General features: G+C 35.1%; 2 protein-coding genes across 3 annotated transcripts; both read left to right on the top strand.

Moving 5' to 3' along the window:
- The first annotated feature begins 4,148 nt into the window (after positions 1-4,148).
- On the top strand, positions 4,149-6,720 carry LOC142523004 (eukaryotic translation initiation factor 4E-2-like). The gene is made up of 5 exons (XM_075626634.1): positions 4,149-4,489; positions 5,472-5,637; positions 5,740-5,865; positions 6,318-6,383; positions 6,486-6,720. Exons 1-5 carry the CDS (start codon positions 4,206-4,208, stop codon positions 6,534-6,536), a joined length of 693 nt encoding a protein of 230 aa, XP_075482749.1. The 5' UTR covers positions 4,149-4,205; the 3' UTR covers positions 6,537-6,720.
- Positions 6,721-10,132: 3,412 nt separating this feature from the next.
- Positions 10,133-12,200, top strand: LOC142522721 (GDSL esterase/lipase At1g29670-like). Of its 2 annotated transcripts, none has more exons than XM_075626258.1 (5): positions 10,133-10,392; positions 10,572-10,696; positions 10,967-11,212; positions 11,439-11,685; positions 11,834-12,200. In XM_075626258.1, exons 1-5 carry the CDS (start codon positions 10,134-10,136, stop codon positions 12,049-12,051), a joined length of 1,095 nt encoding a protein of 364 aa, XP_075482373.1. In that variant the 5' UTR covers position 10,133; the 3' UTR covers positions 12,052-12,200. The 2 variants fall into 2 exon arrangements, with proteins under 2 accessions (XP_075482373.1, XP_075482372.1); XM_075626257.1 differs by having other exon boundaries at positions 11,825-12,200.
- Positions 12,201-14,450: the final 2,250 nt, after the last annotated feature.

The following is a 14,450-nucleotide window of genomic DNA, read 5'->3' as shown; positions in this document are numbered from 1 at the left end:
CACAAACATTATTATTACAAGTGACCCTATCAATTCAATGCATTCACGTTCTTGTGCATTTTCTCATAAATGCATGTCTCCTTTTATTTATTATTATTATTTTTAATTAAAAAATATATATAATATATTTACACATATATATATATTAACATGTATGTGTCGACATATGTGTCTATATATATATAATATTATTTTGAATATTTGAATATAAATTTGATATCATATATCACATCAAATATTCAACAAATGCAATATTTAAAAATAATGATAATTTTTTATTCGATTTTTCGTGCTATCTTATAATCACTATTATAAGACTTGAAATTTAATCATATTAAATTTCTGATTATTAAACTCAACTCTTTGAATTTAATTATTAAACTCAACTCCTTGAATTTAATAATTATATTCGGGTAAATAACAATCAGTATTTGTGTGACCCTCAATGGTTCAGGGATACAGCTAGTTGTGGGTTTACAACTTCTTTGTGATTCAGAACAACATTTGTTCTTATTCGAGCTTACCCTAATTAGCTCCATTCTTTTCATCAACCCTTTGATCAAGAATGTCAGAACTCAATTCTGATTGCACCAATCGGATCATGGTAAGAGCGTCTAGTAGCATCGCCCCATGATCCCCTAGGTATCACTGATAGTGCCTGCAAGAACCTTATGCTATGGTTAATGTACAGTACGGTCCCTTCAACCAAGTATATCCCGATCGAATCTGCAACCATTGGTATATCGAGAGTTGCTAATTAATTCGATAACAATGTGATGTATCTTTGAGTAATAATAATGGCATCTGATGTGCAACTAGAGAACCACCTTCCCTAAAGCACATTTCATGCTCTGGCCAGAGACTTCTTGCACTATTAATTCATCAGATCACATATGATATCTTCACCTGTAGGTGAGCGGTGAATTCCCGACTACAATATATTGGCTCCTACGTATTTCGAAACTACACCCAACCTCGCCACCTTATGACCCTCAGTGGAATCGGTAAACGAGTCAAAGTGCAGGCTAGTACGCAGAGCCTCCATGTTGTCCCGGGTCAAAGGACTAATGGTGTACAACCATAACCACGGACTATTCCACTCGATAAATGAAAACCACTTGGAAAGTACGAGGGAGGGTTGTTCAGTCCATCATCATATGATCAACCATCTGTATGAATGGACCTCTCCATGCTCTTGTCAATGAAACATGACGTTTTCATCACAGATGCTAGTCTCAAGCTCGAGCGACCTTTATCCTTATTTTAGGCGGCTGAATCGACTAGGAACCAATTTAGAATATACAGTACACTTCCTAATGAGTTTCATGATCTTACGTTGAAAGGCAGACCTCATGGTACTTATTGTATATTCAAGGACTTTATCTATGCAGCTTGCATGAGTATACAGATAAAGTAAATGCCATAATATGATCATAAAATATTATTCAAATAAAGATTGTTTTACATTAGAGTCAATAAAACCCTAGCCACAAGTTGGCTTGCCGGGCACCTACTCTAACAAGGCAGCCATGGTTTTTCATAATTTAGCTGAAATTCGGTTATGTGCAACATAGTGTTCTAAAAAGCAATAAATGAACAGTTAGTTACTTACAACGTAACGCCTAGACACCTAGGCGTTTTTCTTTTTAAAGTATGGTCAGCAGCCTAATTCCATGTGATGGAGATATATATGGATCGTTTTGTGAATGGCTGATATATTATTACCCGTACTTTATCCACGTGGAGCATTGGTAGACATGTGTGAGACATCATATATATATATATATATATATATATATATGTATGTATTGATAATTTGAAATGGTTTTCAAATTAAAGTAAATGGAATCTTACAAAATTGTAGCTTTTATCCTCTTGGATCAGTTCTCCGGTTGGCTAAACGAAAAAAAAATCTTTATTCAAAAACACTATATTAGCTCTTCATTCGAGGAGGATAGGAGACAGGGGCGGTCCTAAGAAAAAAGAAGTCCTGGGCGAAACTTATAATATGGTCCTCTTGTATTGATTCGAAATTCAAATGTATATTAAAAAAATTGAATAGCAAAATCAAAGTATACTCGTTTCTTTCAAAACAAACTTATCCATAGAGCCTTTCATTGATTGGGTCATCTTCTTTTCTGTTTGCTTTTTTTTCTTTTTTGAACTTCCAGATGGGTATTTTCTAGGCATCCTATTTCTTCAAGTGATACTACACCAAGAACAACCACAAAAAAATAATTGAACTATAAAGAATTATCCTTCACATTCATAATTATAAAATTATCCAAAAAAATTCACAAAAATGCATGTGCTAATTTAATTTAACACCAGTTAATTTAGCAATTCAAAATCAAATTCAACAAAAGTCCCAAATTTCAAAATTAGGTTTTGAAAATTCATACCTCTAATCTTCGACGATAAAAAATTTACTAAGGGATGACGAGGAGCAACGATGAGTACTGAAACAAAATTGAGATGATAGAAGACAATTGGAATGGAGGTTAGAGATTGGTCAGATCGTATAGCTTCATCCGCCGAAATCGAAAATTGAGTCTTACGATTTGAGTATTGAAAATGCTGCTGTTATAATTTTTTTATCATATTTAGGTCTTATTATATATATAATATAATTAAAGTAATTATTTGGGTCCCAATACTATTATATATATATATATATATATATTAAAAAAATTTGGGGCCCCCATCAAAATGGGGCCCTGAGCATGGGCCCAGTTTGCCCTTGGAAAGGGCCGGCCCTGATAGGAGAGAAATGTCAATTTCATCAAACATCAACTATTCCTAGTTCGGGGTCTCATTGCTCTTCCTTGTTGTGCTTTCAGGCATACATCTGGTTCTGGCTGGAGGACGTGAATGGCAGGAGCGTGAGCGGCCGACGGCGACATTCAAGAGGCGGTGGCGAGAGAAGCCCAAGTCAATTTTTCTTGTTGCTACTCTTTTCTTCTTTGGTGCTGCAATTCTTTTCTGAATTTAAGAACTAGAAATTAAAACCTAGGTTTTTATTTTTTTCAATAAAAAATTCGTCTAGGCGGCCAATTAATGTGCTGATGCTAGAGGCGCCATCTACCCAAATGTTGAAGCGGTGCGCTGTCAGCTTTTGTGATCATTCCAAGTATGATTTCCCGTCGAGTTCCTGAGCGAAAAGTACCTTGAAATGATCTTAAAAGCTGATTCGTTTGAATTTCGCGAGCGTTTCTGCGGCAACAAGGCTAGGAGCTGGACCTAATTAAGCCACCTTACATTTTTTGTCTTAGAAATGTAACCACGAACAACCTCTCTTGCTTCGTTTTCACTACTGCTCGGTGCTCAATGCTTCGGTATGTGCCATTCGTTACAATCTGCAAAGAAATTAATTCAAAAGTTGATTCAAGCAAGAACTCCTCAACTCGAACTTTAAACATACATCCCCGATGGAAGGCATGATATGCACATGCTGTATACCTCCAAAATATCTCCAATGTTGACGACAAACGTGTCCAGAAGTGGGACAACGGGGATCCAAACCCCATCTTTTTTGATCTGTAGGCCTTCGCATTTTAATAGAAATTGATATCATGTGTTAATGATCCAATAACTAAAATTTCACAAAATTATATGAAAAAAAACATTCCAACTATAATCTAGAAAAATCTATTTCAGCGCATGAGATGCCCGAAAGTTTGGTTCTACCACTTAGATGTTACTGGATTCCAAGATAGAATACAGAAATTCAACGGAAGGGACAAGGGAAGATCGAAATAATTTGTTTTCATGTATTTATGTTGCATTTGGTTGACGTGATAGAATTACATTATTTGGTTTGAAGGACCAAAATTATGAAATATATTATGCATGGTTTTAGAAAAATCGGTATCTTTTTACCATTTAGCAACTCTTTGTTTATGATGATATTTATCGAACACCTCACGTTCTTCGTTAAGTTTTTTTCATAAATTAGATATATCTCACATCGTTAATGAGAATTTTTGTAATTTTTTTTTAAAATCATTTTTTAACGATTTTCTATAATAGTGAGAAATAGAAAGGTCTTTGTCTTTGTTACCATCCTTTAAGATGGTCTTTGTTACCAAGTCGTTAATTTAGAAAGGGCCGGGTTAAAATCGTACTTTCACCAAACCAAATCAATCAAATGCCGTAGTGCCTCAGCGTGACAAGACACAAGAGAGCAAAAAAAATTTGGAAAAAAAATGGTACAGGAAACACAGAAAATGGTCACCAAGGAGGAACCAGAGAATTCATCGACAAACAACGTAGGAGGGGAGGAATATGAGGCTGAAGAAGGGGAAATCGTTGCCGGAAATTCGGACGACGCGGAGGCCTTGAAGGCCATGGCGCCGCCGCCTCCGATGCATCCATTAGAACACGCATGGACCTTTTGGTTCGATAACCCTTCTGCTAAGCAGAAACAGGCTGCTTGGGGAAGCTCGATGCGACCCATTTACACCTTCTCCACTGTTGAAGACTTCTGGAGGTTCTTTCATTTTTGGATCTAATTGTATTGAAACAGTACCTTGTTTTTCAGCTATTCGTTGATTTACTTTTGATTTGTATATGTGGCTGTTATCTTTTGTGCGTTTATATGTTTATTAGATTTGTGTACTTTTGACCTTCGAATTTACCTAATTTTCTACGAGGCATATCAAGTGAGTTAGGGTTCAGAAGATGCGAAGCTTGTTGTGTCTCTGTGGGTATCTATAGATTTATTTTTATGCTCTATTAGGTGCGAAAGGAAAAAATGGATCTCTCTTTACCATGCACCAAAAATAAAAGAAAAAAATTTAGGGTGTAAAAGATGCTGTAGTTTGTTTTCGAATTCATCAACTGACGCATCAAAAATATAATTTTGTAATTCCTGATTCATATGCACAGGAAGAGTCTAACAGTGGAATAGCTATTAAGTGTTACCCATGGTTGATAGTGAACCCTATAACTTGTAAAGAAGATGTGTGGGAAAATGAGTTTCCTGCCCCATAGCTTGGGATGTAGCCATCTTGGATTTTAACGCTCAGATACTAAATCTTCTGGAAACGGTACCTGTGTGTGTGTGTCCTTGTGTGTTTTCTCCCTTTTGGGTTGTAGGGATCGTTAAGGGGAAATCTGTACTCTATTTCCTGGAGTTTTAGGGTCAGCTTTGCTACAAAAATTAGGAACTGCTGCAGTGACCACCTTTGTTGTGGCATCGCCTCTGTGTCTGTGTTCTTTTTTTATTTATTTATTTTTAATACGGCACTGACTGTTTTTTCTATTATTGCCAGAAAAATGGTATTGTTTTCCATGCTTCTGATGTGGCAAAATTTTATTTATTTTATTTCTTCTCTAATTTTATGCTAATGAGTTGTGGCTTTCTTACCATAGACTGATGCGGATTTTGAATTCCAAGTTGTCGAACTTCTGTTTTCATTGCATGTTCTGTCACGTGTATACGGCATTAATTTACTTTGTTTGGCTTTCAGCGTCTACAACAATATACATCATCCTAGTAAGTTGGTGGTTGGAGCGGACTTTTATTGTTTCAAAAATAAAATTGAGCCAAAATGGGAGGATCCAGTTTGTGCCAACGGGGGAAAGTGGACTGCGAGCTTTTCCAGGGGTAAATCTGACACGCCTTGGCTCTATACAGTACGTTCTAGTCTCTTTTGATTTATGGTATTTGTTTCTTTAACTCATATGCAATATTTTGTTTTCTCTCTTTTTCAAATTGTTTTGAATATGTCTGTCTAGTTGCTAGCAATGATTGGTGAGCAATTTGATTATGGAGATGAGATATGTGGAGCAGTTGTCAATGTCCGAATTAGGCAGGAGAAAATTTCTGTGTGGACAAAGAATGCTGCAAATGAAGCTGCTCAGGTTTGTTCGAGCACATAGAGTTTTCCATTATATCTTATCCGAGATATTATCGCCTTTCTTGTTCCTAAACTAATTTAGTGGAACCATCGCACAGAAGCCACATAAAAAAGTATTTGACTGTAATATTCTAATTTTTCAAAAATGCAATCTTCCTAGTGAGTAAGGTATTTTGTTGAATCTTTTGACTTTTTATGATCATTAACTTCAATATGATTCCTCGTGATATTATTATTTGGGGGCTACAAATGAAATCCTTGTTAGAATGTATAAAAGCTGCCAGATTTTGAGTTACAAAGTATATACAGAAAACTGAAAGTTGAAACGAAATAGATCTCTCTCTGCATGTTTTCCCATACTTTAGTGTGATGGATATAGGTGGAGCATTATACTTTTCATTGTCTATGCATTTCTTGTACGCTGTAATCCACTGCGTGTTTCTGAAATTTTTCCAGCTGAGCATCGGAAAACAATGGAAGGAGTTTCTGGATTATAACGATTCAATCGGTTTCATATTCCATGTAAGTTTTCCTTCTTTTTCGTGGGCCAGGACTTGTTCGGTAATTTTTTTATCTTATTATGTTTTCCTCTGGATCGATAAGCAAATAGTTTTTTTAATGCAGGAGGAGGCGAAGAGGCTTGACCGAGCTGCCAAGAATCGTTATACTGTGTAGCTGTTACCTGCCGTACAAGCATCAAGAAGATGAAAAAGGTTGGTTAGATTTAGCGCTTAACGTGACCAGGGTCAGACCTTTTGTCCCTTCTGTCTTTAAATAGATAATATTTTGCATAAGGATTTGGTATTATTGCTTATTTGTTGACCTAAGAGGATGTTCTTATTGAACAAGTCTTAGCTTCCTTCTTTCTCAAGCATTGTATCATGTCAAACAAAAAGTGTTCACGAGAAGTCACAAATGCCCCAACAACCTGTAGTTTAAAGTCAAACTAAACATCAAAGTACCCGCTCACATAATTTCGAGAAACTTGAGGGGTGGAGTGTGGAAAAGTTTTGTATTCTTACACAAGTTTAAAAACTGCCGTGAAGATCAGTTCTTGATGATATACGGGAAGCTATATCTCAAATATCTTAAGAGGAAACATTAGTCTGATCGCCCAAATTGCTGGAGCAAATGAGACAGTGTGAATGAGATTTGAACTTACCAATTGAAGCTGCTTGAGCAGAAGCACTTGTAGTGCTGCAACTCCATTTCTGCTACCACGTGAAAATTCGGTTGCTGTGGTAACAGTTGATTGATTGTGAGTTGCTTCATATATAATTTCTACTCCTAAAAGGCAATGCATTTATATCCTGGAGAAGGCCAAATCGCGTAATAATTGGTCTGCCACACAAATCCGGAGCCAAAGGTGTAAGGAAAGGGTGTGCGAAACTAAAATTTGAACATTTTTAATACCAGAGGTGGTGAATTACTTTTTTCCTTTTTTAAAAGGAAGAATATACAAATTCAATAAAAAAAACAACTTTAAAAGGGAGGGGGCGGTACCCACTCTTCCACTACCATTTTCCTGGTGAGGAACATATTCTCTCACGCAATGCATTTTGATACCTTGATCCATATTGCCCCCTTTTTCCAATCGATATGTTCCTTGATATGGGTGGCTTATCCTTGATACACCCAGCAGGCGTCAGAAAGTTTGACTTGCCTTAGATGAGAGCCAGAGGTAAAAAAAAAAAAATCAGAGGAAAAATTCCGATGTTGATGCATTGAGTGCCACCAATAATATGTTAAATTCTTTTGAAAAAGAAAGCATTATATACATCTGAACTAGGACCTTGTCGTCCATCAATGCAAAACAACACATCTCATGAATCTCGATTCAGACACTTGGTCTTAGGTGCATAAAAAGATGTTTCTAAATTCTACTTCACTCGTTAAATTCTTCTTCGCCGAGAAAGTTATAACTATTATTAGAGATATATGACTTTATTTTCTTATATCTATGACATCATAAAATCTCATACTAAACGACATAGAGACATGAGGGATTTTCTTAGTAGCAAATAACTTTTTTATCTAGAATTTTTTAAGAAATATCACATTATTATAGCAGCCTAATGTATGTGTATCCACTATTATATGCGGAAATTGGAATATATCGACTCAAATTCTATGTAGCATCCCATTACAAACATGAGACTATTGCTTCCAATCATTATTAGATTTTGATATATGATATTAAAAAAAAAAATGCATGTAAGGCCTTTTCAAAAATGGAAAAGAAGACAACAGAATTGTTATTATATAATTAACATAAATTATTTTAAAAACTCCCATTTGTCATTTTACTATTTTTGTCAAAATTTTAAACTTTTAAAAAATTCTATTGAAGTTAATGTTTCCTATTACCAAAAATTAAATGTGAAATTACAAAAAAATATAATTGTAGAACAATAAATTATCTAGTACTCGTTGTGTGCAAGGGCAATGGTGCTGCCCGAGTGTGAGGGTTGGGATGCGAAGGGGCTGTATGTGAGGTGAAGATGCTCGGGCTCGGGCTTTCCGTGAGCTTGAGTGCAGGTGCTGAACTCGTTAGTGTGTGTGATGGCTCAAGCATGACCCTATCTTGGTTGCGACTACGACTCCTGAATCAAACCCACGTCGAGGTGCTAAAGTTGTACAAGTTTTTTTGAAAATTAGATGCATCGGATAGCACGTGCGTGGAATAGTGGAAGGAATACATATTAAAGTTTTTTTTAAGTGCCCTTGCGCGAGTCCTTGAAGACAATTTGTTTTGTTTGCGAAAATCTATGATTGATTGTTGTTTTCGTTCCATCAGTTTGGTCTTGAAATCTCCAATTTGCTTAGATAACATTCGATTTAGTCTAACTGAAATAAAATAAAATGTCCTAAATTGAATTTTCTATTAAGCGATTTTGACGGTTTGTCTTATACATTATCGAGCTGTGATATATCATCAAAAAACTGAAGCTAGCCATATTTTTGGTTTGACTAAATTCGAGTTTCAGTTTTCAACTTGAGCTATCAGCTATACATTTGAGTAAATATGGTAGAACTACAATAACAAGTTTTGTAACTTGTCAACATTTCTCGGTTTCATGTTAAAATTTTTCGGTATTATGTCAACATTCCGGCGAAATAGGATTTAAAGTGAAAAAATTAGTGTATCAAAAGATTCAAAACCAACTTTGAAAAATTAATGTATCAAAATCTAAAATAAGACAAGTTAGTAAATAAAAAAGTTGTTTTCCTTCTTTATTATTATAAAAAAACACCTTCTGCCAATATTTTGTTTCAATTTTTTCTGAAACAAAAAAAAAAAAAAAAAAAAAGAATGGCCCTTCCGCTGCCTTGCTTGGATTGGAGGATTAACAAAGCAAAATCTTTTATTTTCTTTTTTTAAATACTTAAAAAAATTCTTATAAATGAAAATAAAGACCAAGTTACTTGTCTAAAACAGAACTTGGAAAACAAATTAGGACTAAAAATAGAAAATGGACAAATTACAGGATTAAATTGTAATCTCTCAATTAAATAATTGTATTGAACTCCTAATAAATTTATCAAGACCAGGCAATTAAATTCATTCATTCATTCATTCATTGTACTAGGATGAATCGATATTCTGGGTCCATTTAACTTCACAGGTGTGCCGGAATTATTTACTCAGCTGGTGTCCACTCTTTTACATAGACGACGTACTCATTCATCATTCCGCCGTTGTAAAGGGGGTAATTTTTTCCCCAAAGGCGTAAATTATGCATCAAGAGCAGCTGGAATCCTTGGCATGGTCGTAATAAAGTCGTGTTTGCAAATGCTTTAGTCTGTATAATTGTTTCTTTGTGATTTTGATCTTTTATATTATTGAATTTCAATCTTAGTTCTGTTTTTTCAATTTTTGATAATTTTGGTCTTGACGTGTTACTTACTATACACGTCAACAACACATCAATGTCGCATATGTGTCACATTAGCGTCACGTCGAAAAAATGATTAAAACTGTTTAATAAATAAATAAAGTAGGTTAAAACTGAAATTTGACAATATAGAGTACCAAAATCGCAAACAAACATTGAAGAACAATTAAGATTACAATTTACCAATTCTTTTATTTGGTAGCTATCCCTTTCTCTAGCTCAACCAACTTTTCCAAGACTATATTTATTAACATACGTACGTACAATAGGCTCTCTTTCTCTAGCTTCCTGCTTTAACGATGAAATAAGGAGATGTACAAGTGTTATTCACTATATATAGAATCCGCTGCTTTCGAGTTATCCATGCATGCTTCAAATGATTTCAGCTGGTGTTACAAAATATTGGAGTCTCACAATGTTTTTATTGTTCATATTTTTTATCAAGTCATTGTTCCTAATCGAGGGGAAACCTCAAGTTCCTTGCTTGTTTTTCTTTGGAGACTCGCTGTTTGATAATGGCAACAACAATAACCTAGTCACACTAGCGAAGGTGGATTATCCTCCTTATGGCATTGATTATCCGGAGGGCCCAACCGGTAGATTCTGTAATGGACGAAATATACCGGATTTTATTGGTAAATTTGTCGCCTTTTGGTTTTCGAATTGATTCGCATATGCCTGAGTTTCATTAGAAACCGTGGCGTTTTCTTGTAGTGTAAATATTAGTTATTTAAACCAGCTTGTTGTTTATATCAAAATATTGTATATGTCTGGATCAAATCGACCGACGTCCATTTCTTGGTTAATAATGCAGCTGAATACTTAGATTTTGAAGAATCTGTTCCACCTTTTGCAAATGCGACAGAGGCAGACTATCTCACTGGTGTAAATTATGCGTCGGGAGGAGGAGGGATCCTGGACTACACCAACTATTTTTTGGTAACTAAAAGATAACACAAAAACAATGTACACAATAGTTGCATGCATTAATTGTCGGCCAAGAATTTCCAAAGATATACATACCATACAGTAAAACATGGATATTTTGAGTTAATTTGGCTAGATGATTAATGCTTAAATCCCATTTCAAATTCAATGATCCATATGCATCCAACTTAACATTGATTAATTACATGAGCGATTACTTAATTGGAGCATGCACCACATTTTTTAGAAATTTACTTTGTCCATATAATTAATTTCTTGCAGGGTCAGCGATATGACTTGAAGATGCAGATTGAGCATCATGCGTACACAGTCTCACAAGTCGAGCGTATACTTGGGAATGCACATAAGTCGAAAGAGCTTCTAAATAAATGCATGTACATAAGTAACATCGGCAACAACGATTTCCTCGACTACTTCTTAGAGCCGATACTTAGCCCAGCTACAAAATTATATACCCTAGATCAGTATGCAGGAGTTTTGGTTCAAGCATACTCCAAACAACTTAAGGTAATTGGTACAGGTTCACGATATAGTGAGAATATTTACACTGCTTATTTCTCCTGCAAATTCATACTTCTTATTAATTATCAACATCAATCACATTGGATTTATAACCCTACAATGATTATATGTTTTAAAAAAACACTCCCACAAATTGTCACAAGTACAAATTAGTACTATTTGACGTGCCGTCGGACACATCATGTATATAAAAATATTTTCTTGGATCCAGATACTGTACAGCTATGGAGCACGGAAAATAGCTGTTTTCGGAACCGCCCCACTAGGCTGCATTCCTCAAGTATTACACAAATATCAGACGGACGGAAAACCATGTGTGGAATGGATCAACAAAGATACGCAGCTATTCAATACAAGACTGCTGTCTCTCGTTGACCAGCTCAACACCAATATGCCTGACGCACAGTTTATCTTCATAAACTATACAGCCATTTCATATACAGATATTATAAAATTTGGTATGTTGATAAAATTAACAATGCTGCATTTATTTTTAATTAGTTAGAAATTAAGCACAGTTGTTTACAGTTAAATAGTTTTACATCAAAAATGGAATTTAAAATTTCTGTACATTTCTGACATGAGTTCCACTTACAGCTCTTTCAGGTTTTAAAGTTATTAATATTGCATGTTGTGATTCAAAGAGTACAACCGGCCTATGTTATCGTGATTCGACTCCCTGTCCTGACAGAGCAAAATTTTCCTTCTGGGATAATTATCATCCTACGGAGATTTTAAACATGGCCGCGGCTAAGAGAATGTACAATGCATCATCGCCACTTGATACCTATCCAATGGATCTGCAACAACTCGCTCTGAAGTAACACTTGATTTAGTACTCATTTGAATAAGATGATCCAATCCCTTAATTTCCATCAATCGTGTTTGGTTTCACATGTTTTTTACTTCGAACTTCTGCTTTGTATCTGTAATCAAGACCGATAAGTCACTTTCGATTCAATTTTAAGCTCATTAAAATAACACATCTTCTCCCACAGGCAAACTACATACAACACCTATGCTTATTTTGAAAGAAAGCGAAAATCTCCTTCGATAAATATAATGTGCAAATGTTCCTTGTATTTTCAAAGTCATGGATAAATAATAGGACAAATCTTTGACTAGCCTTTAGATCATCATCATTTATTGACATATCTTTGATTATGTATCTCATATGATAGGAGAAAGAAATAGCAAGAACGTCTCTTTCTGTTTTCATGAATTCGAAGGAGAGATTTATTTGTAATAGGACAAATCTTTGACTAGCCTTTAGATCATCATCACTCATTGACATATATTTGATTATGTATCTCATATGATATCAAGTGCCAATAAATCCAACAAGGAGATTTAACAATAGCATAATTATTTCCGTCTCTTTGTCATTCTTTTCAAATTCATCTCGTGAATGTTTTCATTCACTTTGTATATCCTTTTCAACGATATCTATCTATCTATCCTAAAAGTTAATTCACAATAAAAACATTGATAACAAAATAACAAAACAATTATCCACATTGGACGAAATATGCAACATTATTATTTGAATCTGAAAATTTCTATGATAATTTGATTATGCATTAGAGACTGAACAAAGATGATAAATGTCAGTGGCATGGAGCGACTTGGTCACATGCAGATGGGGATCCTTTTGTTTCTTGCGTATTACACTGCATCTTGCACATAGATTATAGCATCAAGTTGCATGCACAAAGGCAATCCTAACCTCATACGCTTGCCCACTAAATCCAATTTGTGCAATTCGAAATCAAACACTATTTTTCAATACGGAATCACTGAGTCCAACCGTTGACTGTGGAAGTAGAACATGCATGACAGATTAGAAAAGATCAAGTCAGAGTGTCGAGCCAAGTTCAACACACAAGTTTTGTTTTTGCCATGTCATTGCTATGAGCCTATGAGTGTTTATGAGTTGGTTACTCTGTTATTATACCATATTTTGGTTTTTCTACATTTTGAGGTAGCATCAATAAAACAAAGAACCTAGATACCAAGTCACAAATAACAAAATAACTTGTGGAGGATACCATACAAATATTCTCTGACAATGGGAGGAAACGACACATATTGGGGGATCGAAAACATATTTACACATGATAATGTTAGATATATTCATCGAATTTCACGAAATATGAGACAAAATCAATCTTTGTACTATATATATAACAATCCACCTACTAGCTACTACAAACAAAAACCTTCCCGAAGAAACAAGAAAAGAAACTAGTAATGGTCATAGATTTCCTGTCATTTTCGAAATACTCTAAGCATTAAGTAAAAAAATTGTATCACAATTTCTAATAACCAAAAACACAATCTAAAACATGAAATTATTGCCAAATGAAGTCTCATAATCATTATCCATATCAGATAATTATTCTTATTTTAAACTGTTACAATTGACTTGGCCTAGGAATCAAAGATGCCGAAGCAATGATCTCGTATGGCTGGCATTCGACATGGAAGAGATCTTTAGCACATATGTAATATCCCTAAGAAGAACTGTTGAACAAAAATACAACTTCGATACACCGAGATTACTCCATGTGTTTACCAACACTCGTTCCCAAAACCCCACAAATAGTTGTCTCATTATGTATAGAGTAATAACATCACAAACCTGAGCAACGTGGTGGTTCTATTTACAGCCTACGTGAGTTTGAGTCCTTGGTAGTTGGTAGAGCATCCTCCTTTCCACATTGGGCTGGGAAGGAGATGGAATGACCAAGCAGCAAGTTTTGTCTGCTTGAAAACTTTAAATAGACTGCCCTTGTTCTACAACCTGCTTATTTGCTTCCAAATTCTCGTTCAGAAATTCTTTCATGGTCATGACCATCATTTTTCCCATCTCCTCAAACTACTCTTTAATTATTTCATCTAAATGATGTATCACGTTCTAGACTCATCCTTCAACATTTTCTCCATCATCCTATTGCCTTGACTGTAATCCTCCAACATGTGGAGCACCAGTATCATTCCTTTCTGTCGGCAAGAGTTTTTCAAAATGGGGCCAGTCAAAACGTGTATTAAATATGGGTAAAAGGAAATTTCCACTGGCGGAAATTTCGTGGGAAGATGGAAGACGTGTTTTATATGCGTCTTCACACTGACAAGGGGCTCTATAAATAAAGCTCCCCCTTCATTCTGAAATCATCCCTTCTTCGAGTTTTCTCTCATCTTATAAGCATTTGAGTACTTAGTT

This window comes from Primulina tabacum, chromosome 13 (assembly GCF_025594145.1).
Source record: "Primulina tabacum isolate GXHZ01 chromosome 13, ASM2559414v2, whole genome shotgun sequence".
Lineage (NCBI taxonomy): Eukaryota > Viridiplantae > Streptophyta > Magnoliopsida > Lamiales > Gesneriaceae > Primulina > Primulina tabacum.
This window is presented reverse-complemented; position numbering and strand designations above follow the sequence as displayed.